General features: G+C 40.2%; 2 protein-coding genes across 3 annotated transcripts; both read right to left on the reverse strand.

The window, feature by feature from the left end:
* Nucleotides 1-45: 45 nt before the first annotated feature.
* mkrn4 (makorin, ring finger protein, 4) lies at nt 46-5,143 on the reverse strand. 2 transcript variants are annotated; one of them, XM_071476082.1, is made up of 8 exons: nt 4,992-5,143; nt 3,454-3,582; nt 3,108-3,352; nt 2,936-3,024; nt 2,570-2,820; nt 2,369-2,476; nt 1,011-1,110; nt 46-908 (listed from the first exon to the last, which is right to left on the reverse strand). In XM_071476082.1, exons 1-8 carry the CDS (start codon nt 5,060-5,062, stop codon nt 774-776), a joined length of 1,128 nt encoding a protein of 375 aa, XP_071332183.1. In that variant the 5' UTR covers nt 5,063-5,143; the 3' UTR covers nt 46-773. The 2 variants fall into 2 exon arrangements, with proteins under 2 accessions (XP_071332183.1, XP_071332182.1); XM_071476081.1 differs by having other exon boundaries at nt 2,570-2,823.
* A 495-nt stretch (nt 5,144-5,638) lies between these two features.
* ppardb (peroxisome proliferator-activated receptor delta b) lies at nt 5,639-12,959 on the reverse strand. The gene is made up of 8 exons (XM_071476078.1): nt 12,533-12,959; nt 10,061-10,468; nt 9,806-9,957; nt 9,570-9,708; nt 8,993-9,195; nt 8,560-8,766; nt 8,223-8,466; nt 5,639-7,472 (listed from the first exon to the last, which is right to left on the reverse strand). The coding sequence occupies exons 2-8, from the start codon at nt 10,407-10,409 to the stop codon at nt 7,225-7,227; spliced, it is 1,542 nt and encodes a 513-aa protein (XP_071332179.1). The 5' UTR covers nt 10,410-10,468; nt 12,533-12,959; the 3' UTR covers nt 5,639-7,224.
* Nucleotides 12,960-15,362: the final 2,403 nt, after the last annotated feature.

The following is a 15,362-nucleotide window of genomic DNA, read 5'->3' on the forward strand; positions in this document are numbered from 1 at the left end:
GCTTACAAAAATGTATGAAAGGGTCAATAAAGAGCACGACACAAGTTTTCAGTGAGACAACGTGCGAAGCAATGTTTTATTTTCTGTGTACAAGTACAACTTGTTTAAAAGAAATAAAATCTTAACATTTTCTGTTCTTGCCAAAACCAGGAAAACAGGTGTCATGACTACCACTTGAGGCAGGTATTACCGGTAGTGGACATAAGAAAGAAGGGGGTACAGTACACTTTTTATCTTTAGACAATTAAAACCACCATCCACACAACACTTTAAAATATCAAACTGGCGCAAACTGCTAGGAGAGGAGTCAGAAAGGATCAGGTTAAGGGGAAACTAACAATCTGCAACAAGTTTGAGGCACTATGGCCATGGGAGGGTAAGGTAAACCCTGAACTAGAAGGCCACAAATTAAACACAAAATCATTAGTGGTAGGACAAACCTTAAATTTCTATCTGGGGTGCTTATATCTAAAGCAGGGGAAACAAACCATGTGCCGTGGAGTGCCAAGTTACACTCTGGACTTTAGAAGGCAATTTCACAGGGAGGTTCTTCTAAATTACTTGCTGTAGTCTGACTAATTAGAAACTTCAGATTTGGCACTCCATGGTGCATGGTTCATAACTTTGATGCTGATCATGGCTACTCAAAAGTTGCTTCAATACTGATACAAGGAGGACAGAAGGGTCGAAAGACAGCTATGTGTTCCCCTGGGGCTAATGATAACGAGGCCCCATTCAGTGGTTTCAGGCACTGACAAAAAGAATGAAAAAGCTCAGAAACCATACTCTTCAGTTAGGTAAAAAGGAAAGTCGTCGTCATCTTCGTCTTCTTCATCGCCGAGAAAGGTCATGGCTATGAAAAAATTAAGGAGATCTACATCATAGTCGTCTTCATCTTCTTTAGGATACTAAGAACAGGAAACAAATGTATGGGGAAAGTAAACAAACCAACATAGTCTCATGCATAACAAGAGTCATGAGAGATAACTAGAGAGTTAAAGTATATTTACCGGAAGTGATCTGCGACGTTTGGGTTTAATATGTCGATAAAGGCACTCCGTTTTGAAGGGACAACATCTGTATCGTGCATAGTAACCGCAGCTTTTCTTACTGTAATCGTGACAGATGAGACAGAACAGGAAGGGTTCTTCAGATGCACTTGTCAAACAAATCACAAGAACTCAGCATTGGCTTTAGATTAAAGGCAATTAGGCATTTATCTTTACTTAACACTTAAGGCAAAACAAGTAAAATTTCCATTGTACTACAGAGCAACTTTAATCTACGGTGCTTCAATTGTTGTGCACACAAGCAGTTATTTTGCTGCAGTGGGTGAGCTACAGTTCAGGTACATTCAGCCATTAGTGGTTTAGACAACTGGGTTAATCTTGACGCTTAAAAACCCAAAATATAGGATTGATCATATGTCGCAGGCTTATTAGAATTTGTCTTCATTGGCTAAGTTATCAGTGCAGTAAAAGACATCCAATCCCATTTGTTTAATACAAGTTTCACATTTGTTTTTAAATTTCAAATTTAGGATCAAGCTCTGCATTTGCAAACTTTGGACAGGCTCTCCATACAGTAAATATTGAAGCCAGATATTTATAGTCACTGAAATCAACTTTTAGATCATTTTTATTTTTGGAACATGAAGACAGTTATATTGGTAGCAGTGATTTGTTTGCCAGATGTGTTACTACTCTAGCTGTGGCACATTGTTACGCGTTTCAATTGCAGGTGTGTGTCAGTCAAGTGTCACTCAATTTGAATGTAACTCCACAGCATGTCAAGCAAAAGAATCACTTCTAACCATTGGAATTTAAAATGGGGAGGGGTGGGGGTCTGCCCTGACGTGGACACTTAAACGTTTAAGGACAGTCATATTAGACCTGAAACCCTGGATTGGGCAGCACCAGCTCTTCCTAAATCCATCACTAAGTCTGAACGTAAAGTCTGGAAAATTTTTAGTGACTTCAAGCTAGTTTAAAACTAGTCATTTATTAAAATCGGATAGATAAAAAAAAAAGAAGATGAAATTGAAAGACTAACTGTTGATAGGACATGTTGAAACACTGCCCAATTAAGAGCAACATACTATGTGAACAGGAAGTCACTGTAGCCTCACCAGCTAACTTCCAAAAATGACAGTTTGAGGCTCAGATATATGTTATAATTGTAGGCATCACTTTGCCTTATTAAGGGCTGCATACATGGAAAAATCTGTGTGTTTCAGAGTCTGCAATGTTCATACAGTTTAGAATGAGTGGGAAAATATCCAATTATGCTCCACTTACTTTAGAACTAGGCTTACGTTGAACTGCTGTATTGATTAGTGCTGCTATCAAAACAGAATCTCTCACCATACCTGCATTTCTCTTTGAAGGCAGCAATTACACTTTCCTTTGCTTGTCCTTCAACCCAGTATTTGTTCGGAACATAAAAGGCAGACCTCACTCTGCACTGTGGGCAGGTCCTGAGGAATAATCATTTAACAATGACGTCACGCCAGATCCTTTATGTAGTGTCGTCAGCTGCAGTTAAATAGTCAAATGACAGTGAAACCTACTTTACCACATCCAGCCCAAGGTCTCTTGTTTTCCTCCAGGTCCTGATGCATTGTAAACAGAAAGAGTGATTGCAGTTTGGCAAGATTCCAAAAATATGGTATCTCGGATCTGTCTTTTCATACACCTTGTCCATGCAGATCCCACAGGTCACATTTTTACTCTGGAGGAAGGCCTCCATTTCCTCTACGTTCCCCTGGGTACTAGAGGCTGCAGCCGCAGCGCCGTCCTCTGTTGTCTCAGCTGAAGACGTCTGCTGAACACAAAAGAGTTTGCAATCAGTAAAAGCATCCAGGATTTCATCTAGTTTAATTCACTACTAAGCCCTGTACAATGGTCACATTTAACACAGAAAATTAGACACTAACCTGTTTGTTTCTTTGATCACATGCACCTGCTTGAGAAGCGATTGAGTTTTGCACCGATTCCCAAGAAGCAGTCAGAAGAGAATCAGTATCTGAAAAAAAAAGTAGTAAAAAAAAAGTTAAGTACGGAGAAATTCTGACCAAAACCAGTTTCACCAATGAAAATATGAAATACCGTGCGATTGTTCCTCATTAATATCTGATGCCAGATGCCCAATGTTATTTTGAACATCTGATAGATCAGCCACTGTCTCTGATCTGCTGCATTCCGGCCTGGACATCACCTCAGCCTGCAGAAGAGCAGGCTCTGACCCTCTTCTGTCAGGTGGGGCATGAGCCACCCTAGAGGAGGACACATTGGGAACTGAACCTCTTCTACCTGCAACAGCTGCAACTACAGGTTGAAGGACATGAAGATACCTAAAAGTGGAAAATATTGAATGAGCCAATGAAATTTGTGTGCATATCGTCCTCTTTCAAATAGTTATATATGCAAGGGAGGTGGGGTGGGGTTGGGTTACCTGCATCGTTCACCATACCAGCATCCACCTTTCTGAAAGTACCGACATACTTGGGCTGATGGGATAACTGGCCATTCATGTTGATAATTACACCTTGGACCAAATCTGCAAGAGCCATTTATGAAATGCCTGTAATGAAAAAGAGAAGAGAGTACATTTCAACCATGTGATATTTGAAGTAGAACTGGTGTGTGTCCCTTGGGGCAACTCTGAGTCAAGCCTTCAAAACGCAAGTCTCTCAGATCTCTGAATGGCCCTTAAAAAAGGACAAGGGCAGTTACTAACAATCATTTTAATTACTGATTAAGTCGTCTTTCATTCGTTAGATTTAAAATCATTTAGTCAAAGAAACAAAACAAAAACAAACAAACAAACCAAAAAAAAAAGTCAAAAATGCCCATCACACTTTCGCAGAGCCTACCATGACATGATACTTCCAATGTATTGTTTTAGCAACTACCCTAAATGTTTGGCGTCATTTCACCATTTTTGCTTGAAAAATGAATTAAGCAATCAAAATTGTTGCTAGACTATTTTTTATTTTTTATTTTTTTTTTTAAATCTACCAACAACTCAGTTGCCTACAGCATGTGACCATCCCCCTCATATACATAGGTTGGGTACATTCAATGCAAGGCCTGCCTAACATGTATACATCATTATCACCTCTGGATTTTAACAAGGTCAAAACTTTAAGGCATCAGCTCTGAAGTCAAACGACGTCTGACATAAGTGAAGTCTCAGAGTGGTCAAGTGCAAGTCAAGGCTCAAGCTATTATATTTGATATTTTTGGTCTCATGTTAGTCTCAAGTCTACAGCTCTGGTTAGAAACGTTAAAACCTCAGAGGCGACTGTTAACCTGACTGTTTGAAAAACAACGGGAACAGACCCTATTCTTACAATTAGCAGCTGGCAACGACATCTCGCAATAACTATCTTCTAGTGTAGTATTTTTGTTGGGGATAAAACTGAAGTATAAGAAGAAAAAATGAATAAACAAAAAAATTCCCACACAGACATGAGCTCCCCAACAACTCATCTGCGCGTTTATGTGCCGTCGGGAAATCAAGACTTCCAACTGCTGCAAAAAGTTACCAACAGTAACTAACTTAAATAGCTGGCGGTGTCCACATCATTTGTGGAAGTTGTCACAATTGATTTTTCCTTTAAATGTCATAACTGACTGATTTTCCCTTTAAATGTCATAACTATCAACACAGGCCAAAGTTACTGCCAAAGTCTGACTCCTGGCCAAGTGTCGGGGGGAAAATTCATCATCGTTCCTGCTTGATACACATCCATCATGGCTCTCTACGCTGCCACACTTTCCCTTCAGGTTAAACACACTCTTGAGATCGACTTTGCCTGATTTCATTTCACCTGCGTTACCTTAAAGTCAGTTTTACGCCTTAACGGCAGCAACCCGAATGCAGCACAGCTCCATTTGAAAGTAGCACAAACTCAGCAAACTCTTTTTTTTTTTTTTTTTGTCCGCTTTTGTGGTTTTAAATGCGACCAAGTGCCGCTTGCCACTTACCTACAGACACCTCCACTACGGCCCGAGTCCATCCTCCATGTGTTTTGAGCATCCCGCCAAGCAGCCTCCATCCCACCGTCTAAATAGTTAACAGCCGGTTTGCTTTTACCAATTAACTTAGCAACGAACCAATAGAAACGTGACGTTGACGTTTGTACGTAACGTTTTCCAAATCCCCAGATACCCGTCCATCAGTCTGCATCTCCCTGAGTTTAATGAGCCATGGTAAACACACCAGAGGTTACTTTAACATGTGGGTGGGAGGGGGGAATAAAAGTTGGTAATCTGCAGTCATGTGCATTTGACATATAATTTGCCTCATATTAATAAAAGTGGAGAGAATCGGTGTTTTCTAATAAAGTTTATAAGTGAGATGCAACTAAACTAGATCTGCAGATAGGTTACATGTGACCTTAAGAACGAAATGTCAAGTTTTCATGTGCTTTTGTAAACAAATATATCAATCCATCACTTACACAAGCATAGAGGTAGCTTACATCGACCTTTTGGGTGTACTTTCTCATTTTATCCCTCCACATCAGCCAATAAACTCAAATTTGCAAAGTGTATCAAAAGCAGGAATTGGGGCCAAAAAAGTAATAATTAAAAAAAGAAAAAAATGTCAGAAATTAGATGAGACAGTGGAATAATGTCACAGATCATACATTAGAGGTAGATAGGGATCAAGACAGAATAAGAGCACAAGAGGAGACATCTGAGGGTGGAGTCAGTATGCATCACTGCTGACATACTGAAGTCCATTCAGAATAAGTACAGTGAAAAAAATGAAGAAAAAAAAAAAATCAAAACAGAAACTTGTAAGTCGTGGCCACAGTATTGTGAGGCTGTAACACTTTAGCCCCTCCCAAAAAGAAAAAATCAGGCTATACAGAGACAGGGTAGTAATCTAGGACTGTGGTTATATCTAGGGTGAATACAGAAACGATTTATGATACCAGATGCTGGATGTTGATTAATTTCTAATCATCCATTTTGCCAATAATGATATCATGGTACAGTATGCTGGTTTTAGGTAACTCCTGCTAAGGTGTTAAATCCAAGTTCCTTATCAAGGAAAAAAATTGTTGGTATGCTCAATGATATATTTGGTACAACCTAAACTAAATAGGCAGGCATGTAATAACGAAAGAACACATATACTAAATACATAAAACAAGATAGTAATTCATGTTTTGCCCTTACAAGTATGATCAACAATTACAAATAATTAGTAACATAATTACAAAGAATAAACTAGGAAAAACCTTAAAATGGCAAGTTCATGATAATTTGCAGATTTAAAAAAAAAGAAAGAAAAGAAAAACATGCTGTCCCTTGTACTTCAATGGGTCATGAGTTTATAGTGTCAGCTTCAGAAACTAAATCTATGCAGCATAGTCCATTGATTACCCCTCGGGTAGATGGCTTTAGGACAGAATCTAAATAACTTGGATCTCCACATTTATTGAAAAATGGAAACGGTATTGCACAGACAGCTGCATTGAGAGAGCTCTACACTGCTGGAGCCAGCCCAGTTTGTGTTCTATAAACCAAATGGCAAAGAAAGCAGTCATTGATGATGATGATGATGATGATGATGATTATGATGATGATGATAAAGATGTAAACAAAACCCAATTTGTGCATCTTCAGCTTCACCCGAAGTCTGAGAACAATCACTCTACCAAACACATTGGCATCATAAGAAACTCTTGCAAAGTCCAAACTGACAGCTCAACTCAGCTATGCCATTGGTTTAAGAACATGAAATGCTTTCCCTTTACAGCAAAACACAGAGGCGAGGTGAGTGAGGAGAAGCTCTCTCTGGATGCTGCTCTGGGGTCAGTTTTGCTATTAGGGTGAAATAGGAGCAGCCTCGGTGAGAAAACATATCATTCTCTCTGTTAAGTGACCGTTGTGGGAAACTAGGACTTGCAGCAAATGATTCCAGATGCTCATCTCTCACACACACACTCTCCCTCTCTCTCACACACTCTCACTCTCTCTCACACACACACACACACACACGCACACACATTACTGTGCTGAAGGTAATGCTGACATTGTGAAGACTTTGCTGATTGTGTTAGCCCTACCATGACTTTGCCTCATCTGCACATGTTAATGTCCGTGCCCGAACGTGGAACAGTGCTTGTACTGAATGCAGTGTATTATAATAAACGTAAATTAAGTCTGTAACAGTATTGCTGAAAGCAGTCTGTGCTGAAGAACACTAATACATGTCTTTGTAGATCTCCTGTAGTAGAGGGTGGAGAGAGGTTTCAGACTCAGTCTTTTTAATCTTTTGGACAAGCTGAGCGTTCTCAGTAACCAGCTGACGGAGGTCGGCCATCTTCTGCAGCAGCTTTGGGAAGAGGTAGACAGAGTCAGAGTGGTTTGCTTGGAGGTGCAGGTCCAGGGCCTGGAGGATGTTGTCCTGACTCTGTTCCACCTGCTTCACGTTCATTAGCCCGGGACGATCTGGGAGAACACGATGGGTGGAACGGAGAGCTCATGGTGAGTCACAGTTTTCACTAAGCAAACACACAGGATTTCTGCAGGTTCACCAAGTTAAATCTAAGATTTTTTAATACCACATAGAGTTCAATTTAATACTTTTTCATTACCATATTGACCAAATTATTAGAGTATGATGGAAAACTAGAAGGGACTTGTTGATAAGTGATAAGTAAGGGTGAAGTGACATCACTTTTTCAGTACTTCCTAGCAGTATATAACAATAATTCCTAATGATATAATTAATTGAATGAATGCAACATGGAGGCACCATAAAATACAAATGATTAATTCATTTGAGTTCAGGTTTTTAACCATAATGAGACAGAGAATATCCCAACAGTAGCACGACTAGTACTTTTGTTACAACCCACAGTAATGACAGTTGTCGCCACAGGTCTGTGGTAACTGACTAGAATGCTACAGAAAAGGATGGAATTGCTTCCTCTGTGCACAATCCACTGTCAAAAATATCCCACTTTTAATTTATAAGAGTGTAACATTTGCTGACAGGCTGTAATCGGATACAAAAACATCTCAAACCTAAAATTAAGTAGAGACTTCTGTAAGAAAACACATAAGACTTTTTAATAGTTCTAAGGCCTTTTTTTTTTTTTTTTTGAGGGAACTGAATTCTGAAAAATGTTTGAAGATGTGGTGATATCCTGAACATAACAAGCATCATCATACTGAACAAGAAAGCCCTGCTCTCACCTCCACAGAGAATAATGGCAGCAACAAACAGGGCCAGGTCACTGTCATCCAGCTCCAGAGCATTAAACTTGACAGCAAACTCAAACTTGGGCTCCATGATCTCACTGAAAGGCTTTCTTAAGCTGCGCAGGAACTCCCTGGTAACAAAGCCTTTACCATTGGCCACCAAGAGTCCATCTTTGTTCATGAGAGACGGCAGCATGGCAAAAATAGCCTCGTGCACACCATATTTCAGCAAAGTCACCTGCAGAAAGCAGATGGAGAATCATTACATTAGTGTCTTCCTGTAGTGTCACATACAAATCAAGTTACTGGACAGCACACTGAGGAGACTCACCTGGTCATTAAGGAAGAGGTCAACAAACCCTGGAATGCACTTGGCAAACTCGGTGAGCTCTCGCACAGTCTCCACCGTAGTGCACTGGCAGCGGTAGAACACATGGACCCCAATCTCCTTGGTCAGGGGTGCACCTGGAAGTAACTGGCTCCAGACTAAACCACTTTCTGCCTTCCAGAGTGTGTCCACATCGTAGATCACAAATGGCTAAAAGGGGGAACAAAAATACATTTCTCTTGAATAAATATCTGTAACTGCAAAGTCTTAGAACTAGAGTTTACCTGGTATTGCATTCTTTAATTATCACAATACAAGAATGGAAAATATAATAACAGGAACTTGTAAGTTAGACTGACTAAAACTATCATGTATCATCTATTACTTGATACCAGGCTGGTCAGCTCAGGGAGGTTGTTCTAAGAGTGGAATGTACCGAGGTGCTGCTGGTTTTGCCCGTCAGGATGCTGCGGGCCCTCTTCTTGGTCATACTAAGGTTCTTCAGGTAGGCTGTGTTGACTTGTTTGGCCAAAGTCTTCAGGTCGGAGCCACCTGGTTTGCCAACGTTCAGTTCCTCTGCAAGCAGGCCTGCCACCAGCTTCTTCCTCTCCGCCTCAGGCATACGTCCATATCGGATCGCTAAGCAAACATACACACACATGCTGGTTTTATGTTGAGTGGAGGTTCCAGGAGTAACGTGCTTTTGTGAATCATAATGTTCATTGAATTCTCAAGAAGTAACAGTTACAATTTACCATGTGCTATGCCCGAAACTTTCTTTTACCTTTCACCCTCCAGCACCAAATTATGTAAAAAGGTTCCAAAGAAGATTAGAAAGGATTTGAAATAAATGAGCACATTTGTTACTCACTTCAGGTTTGATAACTCTTCTATGCCCAACCCGTGTCAGTTCATAACTTTTTCATTCAAGTCTTAGATTTGTAAAAAAAATTAAAATAAAAAAAATAAATAATTGGCTTTCATCTTGTTATTTATTTCTTTCTTCCTCTCACCATCATGGGACATTCCCAAGGACAGGCACTTCTGGAAGCGACAGTATTGGCACTTGTTACGATTCTTCTTCTGAATCTTGCAGGAACGCTCACAGCGTTCATATTCCAGTTTCATTCGCACGGTTCGCCGGAAAAAGCCCTGAGTGAGAAACAGCACAACCAGTTCAGCAACTCATATTGCAAAGTACGAAACTACTAATATCAGACTTTATAATCTTATACACAAACTGCGTTACCTTGCAACCCTCACAGGCGTGCACGCCATAGTGGAAGCCAGATGCCTTGTCCCCGCAGACCTTACACTCCACACTGATCCCAGACCCTGTGCTGTCTTCACGGCCAAGACGCAACTGCTCTGACAACGAGGGCGACGAGGTATGGGACAGGTCTGCATAAAAATAATGCATGAATATGAAGGCTCAAGAAACATCCGTCACCTAAATACGTCACGGTCTAGTTCAAGTCATTCGATTTTGATGTAAAAGTCTTACCTGTGTAGCTGGACGCCGCACTGCTGTTTTGCTTGCTGTGATTGTTCTCCTCCTGTTCTCCTCCTGATCCACCCTCTTTCTCTCTCTTCTTGTGGTCCCCTTTCAGGCCTTCAGAGACAGGTGCTACATCCTTCTCCTCCCTGTCCTCCTCATCTTCACTTTCCCTGGCCTTCAACTCTTGCAGGTCTGCCAGCTCTGACACACTCGTCCCACCACAGCTGTCTGAACCTCCAGACTCTCCCTCCGGTGAGGTCCACCTGACATCAGCGGTGTCCTGGGGAGATTTGGGCTCACAGTAGCCATTCACCCTGTCGTGCTGCTCTGTAGCAGTTTGCTGAAACCCTTCCATGGTTCCTGTTGAAGCTGACTCAGCGGTGCCCCTCCTGTCACGTTGCCTTCATAGCTCCACTATTAAAGAACAGAATATTTTTTAAGCAATATTAAAGTAGCAATGTGCACTTAACATGTGCATTACATCAAGAACAAGAATGAACACCACTTAACTAGCCCCAAAAGTCTGCATATAATCTATCATGCTATTAGAACCAGCATGTGGGTGGTTAACAGCCCAACTCCAGTGACCAGTCTCTAGCCAAAATGAGCATAAAGCTTGTCATAACATGTAGCATAGCCAAAATGCTTCCCTGTTTTTCATGTAAGCACACTGGTAAAAAAAAAAATTCACATGGTCCAAGTTTATAACTTGTAACTGAAGTCAGTGCAAGTAAATGAGAGTGTTTACTAATCTTTGACAATCTGTTTATTTGGGTGTCCTTTTCCAAGTCAGTCCAGTACTACTGGTTGTGTTGGGGGAGCCAGGGAGTGTCCTTGATAGTAATAGGCTTATGACATGATATACACCTGTGGTGGAGCCATGCCTAGATTACCCATAAGGAAAGCTATACAGGCAAGCGGCTGCCCCTGACTATTAAGAGGCCTGAACAACAGCAAACCTGAAACATCTTATTAATCTGAGTGGGTGATATGAATAACATCCTCTATCATGGCATTATATAATTTTATATTCTGATCTCAGTATACATCACAATGCAGTACATTTTCTGCAATATCAACAGAGCAAACATTGGCTAATACAGCAAATGTAACAGTAGAAATATCAAAGTACTTAATTGCACTGTATTCAAAAATCTAATAAAAATCCAATATAGCCAAAAAGGAGGCCTGTTCATTGATTTGAAAAAAATGTAGAAGATAAACTTTGTCTGGAAACGCCAATTTCATATCAGGGTTTCAGGCATCATATCCAAAAAATGTTTCACGAGGAATGTAATTGTTTAAAATAGTCAAGTCTTGTCTCTCAGGTTTTGTTGTGTTATATGTGATTGTGGTAAATAACGATTGTGTGTTCGAATATAACTGTGACAATTTACATAATGTCAGGTCTCTCTTGCAAAAGAAATAATGCATCTAAAGAGACTTCCTGGTTAAATAAATAAAACAATTCATATAACCCACAGGTATATATCATCCTATCACCCACTGTAATTTTCTAATCACAACATGTGTCTGCAAGACTAAAACCAAACTTAAAAAAAAAGAACAGGCCTGGACACAAACAAGAACCATATTTCTACTACAATATGGGGCCTACAACATAGGATTCCTATCCTGAACACTGTTTTGGTCTGCCATTAATGTATCTTAAACATTTCAGTCTGTTCTCCACTATCTTAAAAAGTAAACTTTGTCTCTTTGCAGCTTGCAGACATCTGTATTATTGTTTGCCTCTTCTCCATGGTAGGGTGCACAGTGTACTTGGTGGGTGCTTTAAGGGGACAGTGTGCATGCACTATGTACACACTAGGCAGTGTTGATCGCTGGTGGAGGCGGTGGGGGAGAGGGCTTTGGGGGTGGGGGTTACATTTTTGCCCCGGGGCCCCCTAGTGGATTAATCCGCCCGTGAATGTAGCTATGCCCTGACAAACACTCTGTGTGTACTTACTAGGCATCTATGAGTGTTTTCAGAATGAATACTGTTGTTACAAGATGGCTCAAAGTAGGACAAAGTCTAAGCTGTGTTCTCCCAACATATGGAGGAACAAAAGGAAAGAAAACCAAAAAAAAAAAAAAAAAAACACCTGAGGTTAGGACTGTTAAGACATGTCATCCAGGAGACAACCTGTCACACTGGTTCTCGGAAATCTCTGCTAACATTACTGTGAATTGCACCAGTCACTACAACTGGATACAGACATTTGAGAAATTAAAGGACGGTTATGCTACAGTCATGGCTACCGTCAAACTTTTTTACTGCCAGTGAAAACAATATTAGTCGTACAAGTGAACGGCGTTAGCCTGTCAGCCTGCCGTCGAAGAGTGCGGTACGGCTAGCTAACTCAGCTAGTTAGCTACTAACCTTGAGTGTTGACTACTACTAGCTGTTAGCGTGGCTGACCCACATTCCCGTGTGTGCCTTCAGTAAACGTTAGCCGTCTTGCCAAGTTAGCTTACCTCTCCCAGTAGTGCTGCTGGATCAGAAGATCTTTACGTTACGTAAAACTGCCAACGGGCTAAGACGAGTGAGCAGAGAAAACAGTCCCGAGTCCCGTCCAGGATCGATCGGCTGTTGACAAGTTGTGTGAAGTCACCACCAGCAGGAGGGAGCTAGCGGCAGGAGCTAACGCCAGACTGCTAACATAAACTTAGACCGATTCAGGCCTTCGTGTAGCGGCCGAGCTGACACATCGCTGAGCCTCAGGGAGCAGAAAGACGGAATGGACACTTTTTGTCGGCTACCATATCACATGCAGATAAGCACAGTTAACTGATAATCCCTCCCCGACTCTCTCCTCGCTCCCAGCTTTACTTTGCTGTGCTTTGCTTTGCTTTGCTTTGCTTCACTGCCCCCTCTCCTCCTCCTCGTCACATGCCAGGACACAGCGCCCCCCCCCCCACACCACACCACCACACCACCACAACACACACACACACACACACACACATCCCACAGGAGCCTGCACAGAGCTCTCTGACTGAGGAGTCAAGGTCTCTTTTATTATGCCCTGTTGTTTTTCAGGATGTTTTTTTTTTCTTTAGCAAAACTCACAAACCGCAAGTTTAAAATGCACAGTGTGCAGTGACATGTATTTACCACCCACCACTTGTCAAATATAAATACAAGTGTAAAAACCTACTGTATGTATGTAAAATTATTTTTCAACAGTCTTCCACGCCTGCACCACTTGCATCCTTGTTTACTTACAGAAATAGGTATGTATTGGCCTATATGTATAGAGACATTGTATGTTGTGCATTTGTTTCTGTCACCATGTCCTTGTGTTTGCAGTATGTCCATGAGTATGTTCCTGAACATTGTTATTGATACTACGTGTGAGTACACTGAGAAACCAGAGTCCAATTCTTTGTATGTGCAAATATACAAATTTGGCCAGTAAAGCTGATTCTGATTCTGAAGTGCTAGGCCTGACACGATAAATATCCAGTACAGTGGAGTAGCATGAAAATCTGGCCTTGTTCATATGCAGCCTTGGTGTCTCCCATTCCCATTTTATTACACGCACTGTCACACGTAAGCCCATTCACCTCTAGTGGTTAGTAGAGTCATCAGTAGGCTAATAAAACATTTTTAAAAAAGTCTCTCTTCTCATCATAATGTAATTACTGTGTGAAGTTTGCACTGAGAGATTGTACTACATTACAAACTTAAACTGTACAAGTGTACCTAATAAAATAGCCATTGAGGTCTTCATTATACCCTGGGCTTTGGACAAAGGGAGGTTGACCGAACTAGATAGATAGAATTAGGTTGCATGGTTTTCACAACATGTTGCAGAAGCAATTTTTATTCATCTAATTTCTTTGTAGCTGAATTTCACATACTGACACTTGATTACCAACCAGAGAAAGCAAGAAACTTCCTGACACCCCCAAAGGCCTCAGGGTTTCTGTGCAGCACAACAATATGTTTAATTGTAAGTTTGGTTGGCAATCGATGCTATTAAACCACAGTATTATTGGATGCCTTTGAGGGAAACTGTGATTTATTACAACTTGTCTTTTATTTTGTTGGCCCCGGTTATCACAAGTATTGGTTATGATAACATTGTACAAACCCAAACTAACTGCTGAGATCTGAGAACACTGCCTCCTCCCTATAAATAGATCTAATGGGAAACAAGCAGCTGCTTTTATGGCCTGATCTTGAGGCTGTCTATTGAAGAGAAACACAGTGCCTAAACCAAGTTTTAAAATTTGAATATTTCATGTTGCTTATTCCTAAATACATTTCTTTTTGGTTATATTATCTCACATCAAAACAGGAGCTATATAATATTTCAGCATAAAAACAATTAATGCATTGGACAGAGAAGGGGGTAATGGGAACCTAGCAGCTAATATTTGCCCGTAGCTCCAGCAGCATGATATTTACATTTCAATTTACAAATAAAATGCATGCATTCAGAATTACATGAATTTAGTGGTAATAAATATATAAAAATATAATTTCCACAGGAAATGAGAAAGTTAAAAACTATTTAGTGTTTATTACTGTTTTTCTTTGACTGTCATCTGCTGCTCGCAATTTTTTTGTTTTTAGAGTTTAAAGTTGTGAACACACATTGCCTTTAGCAATGTTTTGTAATTTTGTTACCATGATATAGCTTAAAAGAGAAAAATCAAATGCTTTGGTAGTTAAAATCACCCATATACTGTTAATATTTTATATTAACTTATTTATTGGTTAATACTTGTGTTTCTCTTTGATGCTGAAACTTTGTAACTTTAAGAAATTATTTAATAATATAACCCTTTGCAAAGGAAGGTGATGCTGTTTTATCCTGAATAAAATTAAAAAATAGACCAAAAAGAAAAAAAGTTTGTTAATACTGAGAGATAGAGTATAATAAATACTTACTTATTTATTACTATTACTATTTACTACAGTTATGGATGAGAAATATCTTTCCAGGCTACATGTAGTTTGTGCAGTCTGTCAGGTGATGTCCCTGTTCACTCATGTGAGCCAAAGGTTTCATCAGTGGGAGGCGAGAAATTAGTCAGCGGTGACACATTTCAATTTTGCATAATGAGGCAGACTCAAATTCAAACTAAAGCGGACGTGCGGTTTGCAACTTCAGCACTGTCGACGTCAGCTTCTTCCACTGTGTGTAGTCTTTGGAATTTATGTTGAAGGTGTTTTTTAATTCATCTACTTAGTTAACAAAATGACATTTATTTCAGCTATTCATAGTGTAATGCATCACTTCAGATTTCAGTGAAAGTGAAGATTGTGTGATGTTGCACATCATTTAACACAGTA

The sequence above is a fragment of the Trachinotus anak genome, unplaced genomic scaffold (genome assembly GCF_046630095.1).
Source record: "Trachinotus anak isolate AG129_WGS33_773 ecotype Australia unplaced genomic scaffold, CSIRO_AGI_Tana_v1 ptg000004l, whole genome shotgun sequence".
Taxonomy (NCBI): Eukaryota; Metazoa; Chordata; class Actinopteri; order Carangiformes; family Carangidae; genus Trachinotus; species Trachinotus anak.